Genomic DNA, 18207 nt, shown 5'->3' with positions numbered 1-18207 from the left:
GTACCTGTGATACTGTAACAAATTGGCAGTGATTGTCTGAAATACAGAAGCCTTTCTGTCTATTTGTGGCCCTTCAGGGGACGAAGCCTAGTAAGCTCAGAGAACTTCTTGAAGCAGATTGCTTCTAGCAAGGTGGAAAGAAGGGAGAAAGACTGTGTTAATGGTGAGGATCTAGTTCACAGGCAGAGCAGTTCTTAAATAAGAACCTTGGAAGAGCCACGACTGGAGAGAACCAGTGAGCTGAAACTTTCAGTTTTGCCTCACTGACAAGCGAGCCAGAATAAATGAGATTTTAATTCCATCATGGTGACTTTGTTTCAGAGGAAGTTGGAGAATCCATTTGCTGTTGGTCAGACACTGCAAACTTGTGCTTTTAAATGCATCATCCTTGTTCTGTGGTTTGTATGACGTTCAATGAGCCTCAGATCAAGCCTTGTACTCCAAAGATAAATGTTTTTAAATGGTACTTAATGTGATGAGGTATTTTGTCATACGCAGGTGTTATGCAGAATTTCTGTTTGTTTCTTGTAGTAAACCCTAAGTAAATTTATACAACAGAACTGAAATTGAATATGTGATTAAAAGAGCTGATTTCAGCTTTATCGCATGGGTCATGAATTCAAGTGAAAGAATACACGCACACACCCCTGTGCTTTAGTGGTGGCTTGCCACCTAGGATGAGCCATATGGTTAAATAAATGTTATGGAACAAACTAGGTGGCATGCCACAGCTGAGATCTAGGCATGCCCTTCACTTCACTGCTTTGCATGCCATATGCTGTTGCAAAATGCTGTATTTTGTTGCATTACATGCTGATCGGGTGTATTTATAGAAGCTGTTTTAAAAGCCTGACGCTGTATGCATTAGAATGCTGTATGTGCAAAAACTGATTACTCCGAGCAAACAGTGTGAGACACTAGATTGTCCTTAACGAAGTTATCATAATATGGGTAGCATTCCAGTTAAATACAGTAAGTGTGGCTTATAGAGATAAATAATATTTTTAATAATCATAATTTAGAATAATCTAAATGTTGCTTCCCCATCTAACTATGGAAAAACACCAAAACAAGCAAGCATACAAACACCTCAAGCCTATTATCAAAAATTTGAAATAGCTACTGAATTTCAAGTAGGGGAAACACTAGAAAGCATATTCTTCCCTTCAGTATTAGGATAGAGCTGTTTTAACTTGAACTTCAGCAGTTGATCAAGCTGTTGTTTCTTAGCTATGAAATTTGTGGTTTTCATCAATGAAAGAATAATGCCTGTGTCATTCAAAACTTTTATCATTCTGGTATTTCTATGAGGAGGCAAGAAATATTTTCAATCTACAAATAAAACCAGTTTCATTTGCCAAAAGTAACAGCGGATGTTAGTAGAGCTGAGGCACAGCGATTTTTATTTATTTTTTTTTTAACTGTAGGAGCTCAGTTGTGTTTTATAGCTCTGAAGTCTAATTATTCAAGACCGGACTACTCTCTATGCGATGCACAGAGCTGGCTTGCGCTAGAAATTTTAAATAGCCACTTGTAAGTATAACAAACCAGTCTACAATGATTTCCAGAATTTTCCAGTATCTGGTGTTAACTTCATGAAACAGACACCCAAATCATGACACTTCTTTGAAAGTCGTGAGTTTTTAAAGGTAACAGGAGAGAAGAGTGGTAGTATTTCCTTGGAAAGTGATGCATTTAGGATTATTTCAGTCAATTAGGACTTCGAACAAAACACCAAACCAGACACTAAGAGTAGGACTGTGCAAGATGTCAGCATGGGTAAACAGAGTATCTTCTTTGTTTGTTTGGGGTTTTTGGGGGGGTTTTTTGGGTTTTTTTTGGTGTGTGAGCTAGTGTAACCTATTCATATACCAGTCTGAAAAATTAAGTACCTGGTAAGGACTGGGAGATAAAGAAGTCTTGAAGCTCAATACTTCTTTTCTTGGGGTAAAACTCCTTTTTAGAATGTTGTCAGTGAAAGAGCCTGAAATACTCAATTGACACTAAATTTACGCAGCACAACATAACCAGTTCTAGTGGTATGCCATCATATCAAATTTTACTTCTGTCCAAATGGAGATGTGTTTTTTATACCTGCTGAAAATACATGGGTGCGAGTGATTCGGTTTGGATTAAGAATGTTTTTTTTTGAAGGAAACTTCCTAATCAATCCTGACTCTGCTGCTTGCTTCTCATTATGGAGTGGTTTAGGAGCACATGGAACACTTTTCTTTATTTAATTAAACTCCACTGGAGGATGTGTTTCTGGAGTTCCACCAATGCACCCAAACTGCTACTGGGCATTTAGTCCATGGGGATGACCTAAAGTTAGCCCAAAGTAAAACCCCTGAAACCCATATATTCAATCTTCAATACCAATTTTGCATTCTACAGATGGGTTTCTAGGGCAGTGCAGTGCTTGCTAACATACACGTAGTTAAAGGCACAGTACGAATGATCAGAGCACAGTATATGCTATGAATAGGTCTCCAAGTGGCTGGGGCATTCAGACTAGATCCTTAGTCTGGCCTTTTGATGTGCAGTGCAGGTGTTATTTTTTCTAATGGCAGTAATCTATTTCTAGGGGACTTACTATCGTCTGCTTTAAGTTGATGCATCTCCCTGAACCTGCAGTTTTCTGGAAGGACACTGTACTGAATAATTTTTTCTGATATTTGATACAAAGGAGAAGTGGATTTTCATTTCTGTGATGTAAATGTGACTGGAAAAACCCATTGTTTTGACTAAATCTGTGCCTAGAAGCTCATAATAAACAGGGTCAATTTCAGGTGACTATTAGCAAGGGAAATTGCAAAGCTTTCTTTGCTTAACTAAAGCATGTTTACTAAATAGCATTTACTAAATAGTGTTGGTAAATATTTTAATGCTTGTTTATCTCAGTTAAATTATGATAAAGTTTTAAAGGATAAAAACAAATTCTTATGGTGAAAAAGGTCATTTTCAAAAAACAAGTTACTCATGTCGTATGCATGGCAGACAGTTGCCTGACATTGAGATCTACTTTGTTCAGCTAAAGAGGTATGGTTTGAAACTGTAAGGCCATACAGTGTCTTTCCTTTTGGGTTTTTTTGGTGATGGCTTGGGCTCACCACAGAAACAGCAGTTAGTGTTGGTGAATGACATATTTTTATAAAGCCCAATCTAGTGATCTTGCAAGCCTCTGCAAAATTTTTATACAGTGAGAGAACATATATAATATAGCAAGAGGTTTGCCGTAGAGAACTTGAAAGCCTAGAAACTGTGACCCTCAGACGCTATCACAGTGCTGAGTGAGCACATGTTTTCACAGTGTTTTAGACGTTGGACAGGTTTCCTCTATAAATGATTTTATTTTTAGTTTGATGCAGTATATGTGCATGTCTGTATACATACATCATGCAGTACAATGTAGGTGCTCAGATTAGCTCAGGTAACATGGGTGAAACTTCAACAGTGTAAAACTTCACCTAAGCTAATTAGCCCCACTCCTGTGAAATCTGAACACAGGAGGAAATAAACTGGAACTGTAATTTCAGTCACAGTGAAGCATATATTGTAATATTTTCCACTTTGAAGGATGAATCATTGCTTTGTTAAAGTAAATGGTAATGATATGCTTTAGCACATGTTTGTAAGTTTGGATTAACAAGAATTTATTCCACCAGTGCTAAACTGAATTTTCCTAAATAGGACCTAAAAAGTTAAAACTTTCAATGCATTTTGAAATGCATCAAGTTGTTAAAGAGTAAAGGAGCTAACAAAGGAGAGGCAAGGAATACCAGTTTTCTTCCTGTGTTTGCAAGGAGTGCTTATTTTACTTTATCACCTTAAAGCTCCCCATGCTGTTTTATTTTTGAATAACTTCTTCTCTTAATTAAAAAAGTCATATCATCAGGCTGGTAAGCTGTTCACTAGGGTGTCCCAATTAAGAGGATTTTACTGCTTTTGTGATTTGTATTACTAGTAATGTCTATTGAATGGTATTTGAATACTTCACAAATAAATAATGTTTCTGTTACTTCTACAGTAATTGAAAAATGGGGCATGCAGATAGGAAGTGTGATGTGTTAGACCATTTGTAAATACAAATAAAGCCTGGCAATTACGTTAACAGTTGTTTATCCCAATGAATGTTACAAATCCACAAAGCATTACAGGAAATTAGACTATGTCTGGAAGTGCAGCCTAAAAAGCCACCAAAAAAGTCACAAGTATAAGCCACCCTTTGCTGTGGGTGAGTGGTTTAGGTTGGAACAATACTGGGTGGAGGTTGTTACAGGTGGAAGAGCCCATCATTTTTCCTTTGAGGGGTAGAAGCTGTTAGACCCAAGGCACCGTGGGAAATCAAGGTCTCTTGTCTTGCTTATTGTTACATTTAATCATCAGTTTGTGTGAGATATTTCTCTCCGCAGAGGTATGATTATGCCAAAATTTTTAGTTAGATGATTTATTTTAAAGTCAGGTTGAGACATCTGCAGGGACTGAGACCTTGGGATAGGTATGACAGGTCGTTGCAGTATGGCTGTGTGCTACAGCGCGGGCTGGGCTGGAGTGACAGGCTGTAGGCTCGACTGCCTTGGGTGAAGGAAGTAGACTCCCAGTTGCATCATTTCGGAGAGAGATATGTAGGCAATAAATGTCTAGGACTAAACATCTCACTTTCTCAGAATAATGTGTATGGTGGGTCACAAATGACCAGTTGGAAAATAACAGTTTGTGCCTTTAAAAATGTAGTATGAAGTCTTCTGAGAGTAACGGATTACTGGCATGTTTTCTGCTATACCTTCTCTGCCTCAGGAAATCCTCTTTATTCCATACCGCAGTTTCCTTAAGATTTATTCTAATTTTTTTTAGTATTTTTACGAGTCAGCCTCAGTATTTTCTCATAGCTGTCCCTATCCTTCTAACAGAGAAACTCAGTGCTGAAACCATGTTTCCTTTTAGATGGTGTAAGGTGTTATCAGGCAATGTTAGGCAATCTGTTTAGGAGTGACTGTTGGCCCTTCTAGCTCAAGAAAACAAAAACTAGTTTCATAAATTGAATCCCAATCTGCCAGCATTTTAACAAAAGTAGTTGCACCTGCCAAGTTAATTTTGTCTCTTTCCAAATCCTTTTACAAGTTTTAATATACACAGTTTTACACAATGACATTTTCTTGGGAACTGGAAGGTGATTGGTTTGCTGGAAACATCCCTTTTCTACATGTCATTAATGCTGATTAAGGGGAAGAGGAGTTGATGAGTGTTCTGTTGTATATAACACTTCTGGTTTGAAAAGTTTGTGATAATGGTCATGCTAGAAGTTGAGAGCCACATTTTTAATTGGGGTAAATTATATTGGCTCTGTTAAATTCAGTAGAATTATATATACTGATTGCACAAACTGAGAGCCTGGCCCTGAAAGAGCTGACTTCTCCATGACTTGCAGCATAGCTCTGAATAGCCAAGAGTCTCTTCTTAGATTTGATTATCTACTTCTGCAACTAGGAGGTAATAATTTGTCGGACACTCAAAATTTTGTGTTACTGCAAGGTTGTAATTTTTGGGAAAGGTACAAACACAGAAAGCCAGACAGGCAGATTTGCAAGGTGAGTTCTTAGATTTGAAGGAAATAAATTTTATGTAATTAAATGGAAATGACATGGTTTTTATTTGGGGGGCGTTGGAAGAGAGAAAGAAGGGAGACAGGGGAGAGAAGCTTCCTGAAGAATGTCCTGATTTTGGAGACAATAGTTTTTTGGAGACAAGATAAAGTTATAATTCTGTTATTTATCAGAGTTGCCAGGTCACCAGATTCAGGGTTCAGGAAGCATTGTATCTCCTTCAGCTGGGACTAATGGGGATTTAGACAAATACACTAGGATCCTAATAGTTCTGGGAAGAGCTGTGTAAGAATTGTGCGGAACGTGAGCAATTTTTTTCATGAGAAGACTTGCATTGCATTTTAATTTTATTACAGGAATCTTATTTTATTTGTAAAAGCATAATTGTTTGAACATGATTCTTTCAGCGGTGTTTGCAGTGATTTCTTTTGCATCATGGCGATTGTCCTAGCCATGAAAAAGATTTTCAAATGCTTACAGTACACAGCCAAGCAATGTGTAATTGAACACAACTGTCATTGAAACAGACTGTTTTTCTGACCTGTTGTTTCAGTCTGAACATGATGTTTATTTACCACCTTCATTATGGCAGCATTAGCATAGAGAGAAGCTGTGCCATATCGTCGTGTACGTTCCTAACAGATGGGCACTAACTTCTCCAAGGCTTTTTTGTGCTTGCTTAGTATATCCCATATTGGCACAAAGTTTCTTTCCTCAGTGTGAAGTATGATTGACTGGTTGAAATAGATTAATCTACCTCTTCTCTGGTCTTTGAGCTTGTTTCGTACTGCAGCAACCCAGGTTTTGACTGTAATTTTGCACAGTGATCAAAGCTACTTTTGCTAATAACATGGTGTGGAAAGTTCCATTCGGTTCCGATCTCTGAACAAACAGTTCAGGTCATAGCAATAACTGAAGACCACATTTCTGCCAGAAAAGGTGGAAAAACGTCCTTTGTACTTGCTCCACCATAATGGTCCTCTACAGACATTCCAGCCTCAGGATTTAAATTTTGCTTTCTTCCCTCTCTGAGGCTGTGAGAATTTCTCTAGTCGTCTCTCTGCAAAACTGAGGCCCCCTTTCTGTTATGGATTGTTTGTTTGCTAACTGCCTGGTTGTTGCTCTGAGTTGTGTTTTGTGCTTTAACGGTGATGTACAGGTGAAGAATTCATCGCTCAAGTATTTCTGAGGTCCACTTCATTCTTTGTTGTTGTATGTGAGCTCGACATTCGATGCTTATCTTTCCCAGCGAGGTCTGGTTTTTTTCACCACAATATATATACGCACAATCTGCAGAGAGGAAAATACACTGTTTAGATCAGTATTGAATGGCTATAATTCCAGGCATGCTGATTTTCTTAAATGCTCAAAATAAGATAAAAATCCACATTTATTTGTAATTAAAAATAGCAAAAAGAGACAAAAAGGAAGGCCTTTTTCATGTAATTCAGTGTTTTGTTATCCAGAAGTATAGCATATTTTCAGTTCTTGATTGCCATTGATGTTTTAATTGGCATTGATTTGCCTCTCGGCTTTGGTAAAAGATATCTTGGGATTTTAAAATGCCAGCTTTTATTTGGTTTCTGTGTCCATGTTTTATTGAATCCTAGCATGAGGCTTTAGTCCATTGTCTTATCTTTTGGTTATTACGCTCTTCTTTGAGCTTTAGGGAACTGTTTTTTCCCAATTTTAGTTAGTTTACCATGGCCCTAGAAAAAGTAACTTCATCTGTTTAAAAACCTACTCCTTCATGGTTCTAAATAACACTTTGGATGGACTTGTGTGATTCCCTATGTGTTATTCACTATTCGTGAAGAGAAGTTTACCCCTCAAATCTAGAAGGTAATAGTATAATCTGAATGAGTAAAACAGTCCATGGAGATTATATATAACATTACTACAAAAAAATTCTTTAGTCTATAAAAGTGTATACAATATGCTTTCTGCTATGCTGCAATTTTCTTAATGGCTTTGGAAGCAATCCATTTTGTTTTTTATTTTCATAATGATTTTCTGATGCAGTTTCAATCATATGTGAATTCTTTTGGCAGCTGTGGTTCTTGCTTATTTTTTGCTACTTTTGTTCCATCTATTGTTTGTGGTTCCTTTCTACTGTCTGCCTGTTCTTAATGTTGCCTTTCAGAAGCTGAAATTACCAACTGGGCATTTGGTTTCTGTGTCTTGTTCCCGACTACTTCTGACTCATCTATCAACTTTTCAGACCAATTAGTGTTTTCTTTGTGTTTTGGTCCTCTTTTGCAGAGGCAGTGCTTGACTCTTTCTTTACACTTGTGCCTTATTTTCTTTCTCTTAGAAGTAGGAGAATGATCATTGGGTGTGATTAAATAATATGCACTGAAGACTTATTTCCCTATGTTAATATTGAAGCAGTTTTGTTAGAACTATACTAAACCACGTTAATATTATAAAATAACATATAAAGCAACATTAATACTAGACAGCACTTAAAATCTAAGCACCAAATGGCAAATACTTTCTCAGTCATTTTAAACTTTCATCTTTGGACAGAAACCAAGTATCAAAACTCTCATATAAATAAAATTATAGAAATACTTGGAAAAGTAAGAAGAATGTTAAGAGTCATAATAAAACTTTTTGTAAACTTTCCCATATGCAGGTATTATTAAACATCTATTTCAGTAAGTTAAATGAGCATTTTGCTAATTTTATTTTTTCAATTTAATTGTCCCCAAATGTAAACAACAATTAGGTTCATTACTCTCCCTTTGGAAAGGAAATCTTGGCTTAGGAAGACTTGATCAGGAATAGTTTCTAAGCATATGTATTCAAATGCAACTATTTCTAAGTGATTTTGTGCCTCTAAAGATGCAGTCCTTCAGTCATGAAAATGAACTATCATTCCTAAACTGGCATCACTTCATTGTGTAAAGCTAAGTGTATTTGTAATATTTTTATATCTTGAATTTTCAAATGTACTCTTCAGTTGGCACTTTTTAAGTCTTGGGTATAATGTGATATGCATCACAGAGGTATGTTCTCTATGATGAGAGACAAAGAATGTATGTTGCTATATTTATTTCTGGAGAACCAGTTACAGCCACAGTGCCAAATATCAGATTATCCTGCCTATTCATTGAGTTCATTCACAAAACGGGATCGGAAATGGAGAAACTTTGAGAGAAAGGTCTGAATGCATGATGGTAAAAAGGAGGTTTAAGAAGAAACAGACATAGTTAAGAATGGAGGAGTTTATAATTGAGAAAGTAGTTTTGGCCCTCCTTTGACAAAGCACCTATTTCTCATTGCAGGCTTAAGCTTAATTTTGCTGTTGAAAAAGTCTAGGCCCTAGTTTTTGTAAGAAAAGACTAGGGCACATTTTCAGTGTTGTGGAAAACAAGGGCAAACTCGGTTTTTGCCCAGCTATGTTAGAAGAACATAGTAGTAGAAGAACAAGGATAAGTCAAATATAAATATTTCATTCTCGGCTATTACAAAACCTTCTGGGAATTGTTTCTCAGGTACCTTTAATTATTTACCCTGTTTCTTAGAATTCCCAGTTATTTGCCATTCTAGGTGAGTCTCTAGAAAAGTGATCACAAAATGAACTTACTGTATCCTTGCCTTCATGTTGCTAAGTAGGCCATTGACTAATTCTAGAAAGGACAACATAAACCCAAAGAAAAAAAATTCATATAGAAGAGCTTGAAAGAAATGAATCCTGGCAGTTGCTTCTAATGTCTTTAATAAAATATATCTTTCATGTTTCAATGGCTTGAGTCCTAATCATCATGATTTTTTTTTCATCTAATAACTGTGAACAGCTTGTGATTCACCACTGTAAAACTAATGTCTCCCAGCCATAACAACATGACTGTAGACTTGGTCTAAGGTGGGAATCCTGCCAAAAACAATTACACTTTCTGCATTATCCACTGGATCACCATTATATATTTGGAAATACAATCCCTTCTTTTTTCTCCTGCTCCTGAGAGACCAAATGCCCTAAAACAAATGCAAGCATTTGTCTCATTTTAGCTCATTTTTAGCTAGTTTTTTATTACATGGCACAGGTGCTCTCCCACTTGTTTCACGTACAAAAGCACAGCACTGAGGTTCTTCAGCGTACAACTGTGACACCGGTCACTGCTGATGAAAATTTATTTTTTCATGGATTAAAGTTGATCCTGATTTTCTGGATGACCCACATAGCTTAATATTTGTTAATGTGCGTTATGTCCTCACTTTCAAGATTTGTGTTAGAAAGAGTTTTTATCTCACATCCAGGGGACCCTGGTTGAATCGAGAGTTTGTATCTGTGTGGCAGGTTTCATAATAATTTCAAAAATATAAAATGTTTTTGCTTTTATCATACTGTTTGTTGGTACTGTGGACACATGTGTAGAATTCAGCTGTTAAGCTGCAGCTTCTGTAAATAGCTAGAACTACAGTGACTTGACTTTCCCTGCTAGAGGTGGTGCTTTCTACATGTCTCTCGCTTTGTGCAGGAGAGGAGATCAAAATTCCAGTTTTACCTACCTTCCCCAGAAGACGGCATATATATGTAAGGACTGATGATTTGCCAGGTGTAAAGATCGCTAAAATGGAGAGCCGTTAGCTGTGTTAATCCAAGAGAACTGTGTCTCTAATCAATAGGCAGTGAGTAACTATTGAAGAGAGGCAGTGTGGGTTTGTGCCGTATCAGGGAGGGTGCTCAGTTTGAAATAGCAGTTGTCTTCTGAAGAGAGTGAACTGGGTGCATGTCTGTATCACTGAAGCAATACAGAACTCCTTCAGCAGTCCAAGCACAGGCCAGGGGTATTAACAGGTCTGTCCTGTGGGTGGAAGGTAGAATAACACCTTTTACCCTGTTGACCTCAGCCAGCAGCCAAGTTCCCACACAGCCACTCAACTCACTCCCCCCTTCCAAGAGTGGACAGAGGAGAGAATAGGAAAAGCAAAAGTGAGAAAACTTGTGGATCAAGATAAAGACACTTTAGTAAGTGAAGGAAAGAGAAAACCCAAGTGATGCAAAGGCACTCGCTTACCCCTTCCCACAAGCAGACCTGTGCCCATCGAGTCTCCAGCAACAGCCAACCTGTAAGTCAGAGCTCTCTATCCTCTTCATCTTCTACCACAGTTTTATGGCTGATCGTGATGTTATGTGGCGCAGAATATCCCTTGGAGCAATTTGGGTCAAGTGGTCTGCCTATGTCCTCTCCTAACTACGTGCCCACCGCCAGCCTTCTCACTGGGATGGGCAGAGAGGAAAATGAGAAAGCTTTGGTGCTGTGCAAGCACTGCTCAGCAATAGCTAAAACACTGGTGTGTTAGCAACGCTGTTTTGGACACTAATACAAAACACAGCACCATATGGTGCTGTGTGGAAAGTGAACACCATCCCAGCCAGATCCAGTACATACCCAGCTTTAAATAATCCCAGTTCGTGTTTGAAGCCTAGCATAAGTAATATGGGCTCTTTGTATTTGCCATTACAAATCATTGCTATGATTTTGGGGGGATTTTTTTTTTTCCTTTTCCAAGTGTAGTGGTTTTTTAAATGGAAGTTGAGATCTATTTCGTTACATGAGTTCAGAAGCCAGGACAGAGCCTTAACTAAAACTTCCCAACAGCATGGGCAGATTGAACTTCGTTCCCCAAAGATATTTAGCTGAGGCCTGACAGGTCCAGATCCTCTGGTGTCAGGAGGGGAGGGAAGGATGGGGGAGGATTGGAGACAGAGACTGGAGTACAGTGCTGGAAAGACCCAGGCTTTTCTCTATTAGGGGTGGAGTGATGCTTCTGAGAAGGGATCGCCTAAGGTTTTCAAATTTTCTGGTGCAGGCAGCTGGCCCCATTTTTTGGCAGTTGTAGGTAGTGTTATTTCATCTATGCCTAAAATCCTTGACTGGTGGTTGAAGAAAAGCAGTAAGTGTGACAGGAGATGTGGTAGCATCCTAGGAGTCAGCAATACTGATCCCAGGGATCCTGGAATGACACTGGTGTTGTCTCTGTCACCTTATATGCAGCATTAAAATGGTTTAACGGAGAAGATCACAGTAGTGTGCTAGTAACAGTCTTCTCCAGAATTCTTGCCCAGGGATCCAAATGTAAACTGGTGCTTTATTTTAATGTGCATTTTTGAAGGTGGATTAGGAGACATTAACGCCTTTGTTGTAGCAAGTTCAGAAAGTATTTAGCTTTCGTTGCAGATGGGAAACAATTGTTCATGAGTGTCTGGGGAGGTAGTGAGCTGGTTTTGTCTCAGTGAGAGCATAGTGGTTTGGAATCACTACTGGCATTCCGGTAACAAAAACAGAAAAGCTATTCAGAAAATTCACAGCCTTTTTCAGAAACCTTTATTCAACGTGAGCAGTGTTATACCCTACACCCTTAATACATTTGAGATAAATATTGTAACTTGACATAACAATTTACGGTGGGAACAGGAGAGGTCTGACCATCTTGTACCCTAGCTTTGGAAAACCTGCAGCATTCTCTTATAAAGGGGTATTACTCATCAAGTTTTTTAATCATTTGTATTCTCTCACCTGAGGTGAAATTCTGACCTAATTAAACTTAATAGATGAGAACTGTTGAAACTGGCAGACTCAGAATTTCACCCATACTGTTTAGGTGCTTTTAATTGGAGTATAGAAATAATTAAGGTATATGAGATGACTGTGGTAGCAAAGATAGATAGGCAAAGCCATGAAAAGAAAATTGCAATAAATAGTAACAGGCATAAAGGGATGATATTTAAAAAAAAAAAATTAAAGATGCGATAACTCTAAAAGAGAAAATATTCAAATCTGAGAAACTTTAAAAATAAGTCAACTTATTTTTGCCCTTAGGTGAATTATATTCAAGGATTAGTGCACTAAATAGATGGGCAAAATTAGCTTCAATTACACTGTGATTTCTATCTATAAACAGGTCAGGTGTAGCAGGGGTTCCAATGAGGCTGACTAGATGTTTTCTCTAGAAGGATGTCTCTTGTTCAAGGTGACTATATGCAAACCAAAGAATGCATAGGTGATAAATGAGAATTAATCAGAGATGAACATCTCCTTACTGTACCCTGGTTTTAGAATTTAGGCACTAATATAGACTGCAGCGTCAAAGAAGAGAATAGCCCAGAAGAACTAGCTCTTTTACACAGGCTGCGGTGGTCGGTAGCATTCATCAATTGGTTTGAATTGTCTCCAGTGATAAAAAGTGAATAATCATCATGTTATTTACACCTGTGAGGTTATTCTTTCTGCAGCATGACCACAAGTGTCACCCAGAAGGACTAGGTTTTGCTGAGTCCTTCAAAGCAGGAATTAAAATAACGCCTTGAAACGGAAGGGTTTTAAAGCAGATCAACTCCTTACTTTTCTGCTATTAATAGATTTGCTTCTAGTTTGGGCTTTATATTTCCCCAAATAGAAAATTATTTAAGGTCTTTTGCAAAAAGCTCAGTCAGTCTTGACCTCAAAGCCAATTTATTTTTGTGACAAAAAGTTATCTATTTCTGTAATACTATGTGTGGTCATAATGACGCATTTTATAAATTACATTTGCCATTGATGTTTTCATGACTATACTTGACATTATAAATTGAATTTAAGAATAACTTGGTGAGTTTAATTTCTAAATTAATTGTCTAGGAATGTGAACCAAATCTCTGATTTTTTTTATTCTTGGTTGTTTTTTTCTAGCAGAAGCTTTATGTTATTGATAATAAAACTAACAAATGATCTCCATAGCAGAGTATTACTGTTTTCTCCTGGTATTTATGTGATCAGACATTTTCATTATTTGTCATAAATATATACATGATAGAGTTTTCAATATATATATATTTATTTTTTTTAATTCTCCCACCTAATTGTTTTTATTTCTCCCTCCTAGTCTGCTCCCAGTTTTCAAGAGGAGTCTTTGCTATTTTTGGATTCTATGACAAGAAGTCTGTAAATACCATAACATCATTCTGTGGGACTCTTCATGTCTCATTCATAACTCCCAGCTTCCCAACAGATGGAACACATCCCTTCGTCATTCAGATGAGACCTGATCTCAAGGGGGCTCTTCTTAGTTTGATTGAATACTATCAGTGGACCAAGTTTGCGTATTTGTATGACAGCGACAGAGGTAAGATGTGGTACTTTTTATCTGCATGTTGTTTGCTACGTGTATCTTACTGAAATGCTGAATTAGTATTGGAAAAGTAAATGAGAAAAGGAATTTTTGCCTGCAGCAAATGTAAGTGTAAGCTTTACTTTAGAAGTGAGCTTTTGGGACAGAAACAAAATTGTTTAAATAAGAATAAAATTATGACAGTATATATTAATAGAATCGAAAACATGCTGATAAGCAATACGAGATTAATCACATGTTGTAAAACAGTTCCTATGAAAAGTTTTTTTTTTTTCTTTTTTTTTTTTTTTAAAGAATCATCTAAGGAGGAAAAAAACCCAAACATCTGAGCATGAAGGACAATGTGTAATCACAGATTCACTCCGCACATGCAAAATCGATAGTTGGGCACTAAGCAAGCAAGAATCTTGGATGCAGTCCCTGCTTCTTTGGAGACTGCTTTTGATAAATACTTGAGTTCCTCTCCTCTGTTGAGCTTAGATTTTTTTGTTGTTGTTGATAAACCCAAATCCACTGTCTGTAAGAAATCTACTCCATGGTACAGTCTTCTCAAGTTCTATGCCCTTTTATGGTTGTAGTAATAATAATATAGCAGTTTATAAGCTAGGAAGAATAACTTGCAAATTCCAGTATATGAACTATTTTTCTGAGAAGAAGCAACATTATACAGAAGTGGGATTTTTTTGACTGCCTTTTCTGGGATTCCATTATTGCCATTCTGTCTTCAGGTTCTCCTTACCTAGTCCTTGGCTAACTTTTCTGTATTTTAGCTTCTCCTGTTCACTCAAAAAAGGCTATTTTGTGGCTCACCATTTTAAACATTATGTTGTTCAGAAGCTGAAGGGACCTCCTCAAGACAGTTCATTATCACCGTTGTAAGCACTAAAGTTACATAAACTAATACTGGTATGTAGCCCCCAACAGTAATGTCATGTGGGAGGATGAACCCTAAGCCCATTTCTCTGGTGGATACTTTTCAAATTTGCATTAGAAACGGAAACATTCACTGCCTTTTTAGAAAGGACAGATGTAAAACTACTTGCTTAGCCAATACTCTGTCAATCATCTCGCAGTGCGCAGTGCGTGACCTGCATGTGTTTTATATTTAGAAAATACTGAAAAACACCTAGTTCTTCTTGTGAGCTGCACCGGCTGAATCTGGCCAGGAATAACAGCATGAAATTGTTTTTGTAGTCATCCTTCGGTTATGCCTTTTTTTCTTATTTGTTTGTTTTAATTGTGGCAAGGCACCCCAGTGATAACAAGCTCCAAGGCATGAAGCTGCTACCTTTATGTTGAGTAAATCGTTGCTCCTCAGTGCTCCCACTGATTGCACAAGGTTAACCTGCAGAGTCAAGCAGTGTGTAGTCAGCAACACTGACCTCAAACCCTGAATATACTGGGTCCACAATTCCTCTAAACATTTTTGCATAAGTGTTAATGTAATGACAGTTACATGTATTTAAGGAATGATACATAATTTAAAATGTTTCCACCTTCAGGAGTGACATAAAAAAGCCAAAGAGACTTACTTTTCATGGAAGCTGTGAAAGTTAATAGGAATTAATTTGATGACTTATTCCAAAAGAATCATTTATTGCTACTTTTACAGCTCCTCTGTGGTTAGGGGCTGACTGGTTGAAGTGCAGGGCAGTTTCTTATCTCATTCCTGTCTATAAGAAGTGGGGCCATTTAGTATATGCATGTCCAGGCTATTACTGGCGTAATATGGCAGTTGCTCTCATATATGTGGATTAGTGTCCTTTACCCTCCTTGCCTCCTCTGTGTTGCCAGTAGTAAACAGTGGGCTTTGGAAAAAGTCGTGACGTTATTGGAGGATTCTATCTGTAACAGAATTGCTAATTTACTCAGCTTCTGTTCAGTCCTCCTTTTCAGAGCTCACTGAATTAAGGGTTTGTCTCATTATGACCAAAAGAGTTTCAGGCTCATGAGTTTCCCAAATAGAAGTATTCCTGCAGTTTAAAAAAAGGCAACTGAAGTTGTTGGAGTTTTCTCCTCTGCAGAGTCCTGCTTCTGTTACCACTCTCCTGAGGCTTCCACGTCCACAGAATTACTGCCATGAATGCTTTTTTTTTCTGTCTGTTTTCCCTTCTTTTGCAATGTGTTATTGCTGTCAGAATAAACTAAACTGTATGGGGCTGAACAAATCTGCCACCTATAAAAAGCAAGAAATCCAGGCATCCGTTTGACATCTCTGCAGAGAGCATCCCAAGAAAAGGGAGTCCCAAGGAAAAATGGAAGATCAGAGGAGTAAAATATAAAACCCCTTTGTAATGGATAGTATTAACATTAATAGCCCATTTAATTTATGCCTGACATTCTGTTTAACTCGGAGGAAACATAGACAGATTGGAGGACTTGAAATCTACTAAATGAGATCTGAAACAATTATCCTGATCCAGATTATATCTGTTTCAGCTTGGGTGGGTTTTTTTGTGGTTTGTTTTTTTTTTTTTAATTATTTTAAATTACCATTTAAAACATTAATATGAAGTATTGGCTTATTTTAGTGATTTTTAATGTTTTAAGATATTCCCTACATCTTTTAGTTTGCTTACATTAATTATCTTTTCCTTTTAGCACGAGTTCTCCACATTTATCTTTAAAATATTATAAATAGCTTATATGTATCCTTGGACTGTAGTTATCTATTATTTTAAAATACATATTCATTGCATGATGTACAAAACTTCATATCAGTCTTTCTTTAAAGTTTACATAGAAAACCAAAACTATTTGAGATTATTGTTGAATTTATGTTTTTGGAAGCCTGACATTTTCTACCTTTGCTAATGACCAGTCTTGTATAGTGCTGTAAGTCATTACTGTTTTCACTGATAAAGCTGAATTGCTAAACACTGACCAATCTTAATTTAATGATGTATTTATAGACTATAAGACAAATTAATTCGTAGTGCTTTCTTTCTACATTTATGGACATAACCACTGTTATTTCTCATGAGAGTTATTCCTAAGGTTCCCTTACGTATCAAGTCATAAATTTGACTCAAAGAAATGACTCCTGGTGTTCTGTGGTTTCAAGGGAGATGAATATGCAAAAGTGTCAATTGGCCTGTGAGAAAGTCTAATTTTCTTTTTTCTGTAATACTATCTGCTATCCTTAAAATTGCTCTCTAGAATTAGGTGGAATTCTCTGGAAGGGATTTAAACATAACAAGTCCAATTCCTGTGCTGCTGGAAATTGTTAAAATGGTATCTGTTGTGTAGCAGAAATTCATTTCCAGCAGTAATTTTCATGTTTCTATACTCTGTTATTTAATCCTTTAAAAGGGAAAATCGGTCAAGTAAAATCTTCACTGATTTTACAACATATTGTAGGCAGTTGCAGCTGTACAGACATTACAGCTTCCTGGCAGTAATGTGCCAAAAGGATAAAATGGAAGCAAACATACTCCTGTAGACTGCTTGTTAGTTGTTAGCATTGAGCCTACTTATCTATATGGAAAGAGATATGTGGCATATCTTCTTTCAGAATCAGGGATATGACTGTAGGCAACAGAAGTAACTCCTCCATTAGCTCCACTGCAGAATATGGGAAATTTGCCACAGACCTCAGTGAGGTCCGGGTTTAAATACAGTACTGCTCAAGTGCCGAGAACAAAATCGGTTCAATAGCATTTCATAATAAGCAGCTGATCCTCTTGCCATAACTGGATCACTTTTCTCTAGAAGACCTCTTTCCCAGCATGTGGAATTCAGCAGTAAATCAATGAAACTGCAAAATTCCATTCTGAAGAAGGTTGAAGCAAAACCAAAAGGTTGTCCTTGCAAGGCTTTACTCTGATTCCTTGCAGCGATGTATATAGACATTTCATGCAGTAAGAACTGATTTGGCCCACACATATCTTCATTTCTGAGTCCTAACAATGTGTGACAGGTCAAACAACTAACAAGGAAATCTTAAATAAGTAATCTCATAAATAACATTCTAGAAGCTCGTTATTCTTGAAGCTTTATCGGCCATATCTTCTGTTTTCTCCTGTGCTTCACTAGGCTTATCAACATTGCAAGCTGTGCTGGATTCTGCTGCTGAAAAGAAATGGCAAGTGACTGCTATCAATGTAGGAAATATTAACAATGACAGAAAAGATGAAACTTACCGTTCACTGTTTCAAGATCTAGAGGTAAAAAAGGAAAGGCGAGTGATTTTGGACTGTGAGCGCGATAAAGTCAACGACATTGTTGATCAGGTTTGCTATTCTCCATTCTTTAGTGATAGCAGTTAGCTATACTCTATAAGTAAATGTAATGAGTTCGTTTCTCTTGATCCTGTTCTTGTGATTATTATGCATCATTTGGAAGTGACAGGTTTGTATTGAGGACCATTTATATATCAGGCAGAAAGTGAACATACAAATCCTATAATCCCTCCCTTTGCTCAAAGGCAAGATAATTCTATCTGGATGATCCTATATGGCTTTATACCCTGATTATTTGGAAA

General features: G+C 37.2%; 1 protein-coding gene across 3 annotated transcripts in view; it reads left to right on the top strand.

Annotated features, from left to right (window-relative positions):
* Positions 1-18207, top strand: part of GRIA2 (glutamate ionotropic receptor AMPA type subunit 2) — a 93714-nt gene that overhangs the window by 28307 nt on the left and 47200 nt on the right. For all 3 annotated transcript variants that reach the window (XM_054202578.1, XM_054202577.1, XM_054202579.1), the window contains exons 3-4: positions 13479-13718; positions 17760-17956. In XM_054202578.1, the coding sequence (XP_054058553.1) occupies positions 13479-13718; positions 17760-17956 (437 nt within the window). The remainder of the gene's footprint in view (positions 1-13478; positions 13719-17759; positions 17957-18207) is intronic.

This window comes from Rissa tridactyla, chromosome 5, assembly GCF_028500815.1.
Source record: "Rissa tridactyla isolate bRisTri1 chromosome 5, bRisTri1.patW.cur.20221130, whole genome shotgun sequence".
Lineage (NCBI taxonomy): Eukaryota > Metazoa > Chordata > Aves > Charadriiformes > Laridae > Rissa > Rissa tridactyla.
This window is presented reverse-complemented; position numbering and strand designations above follow the sequence as displayed.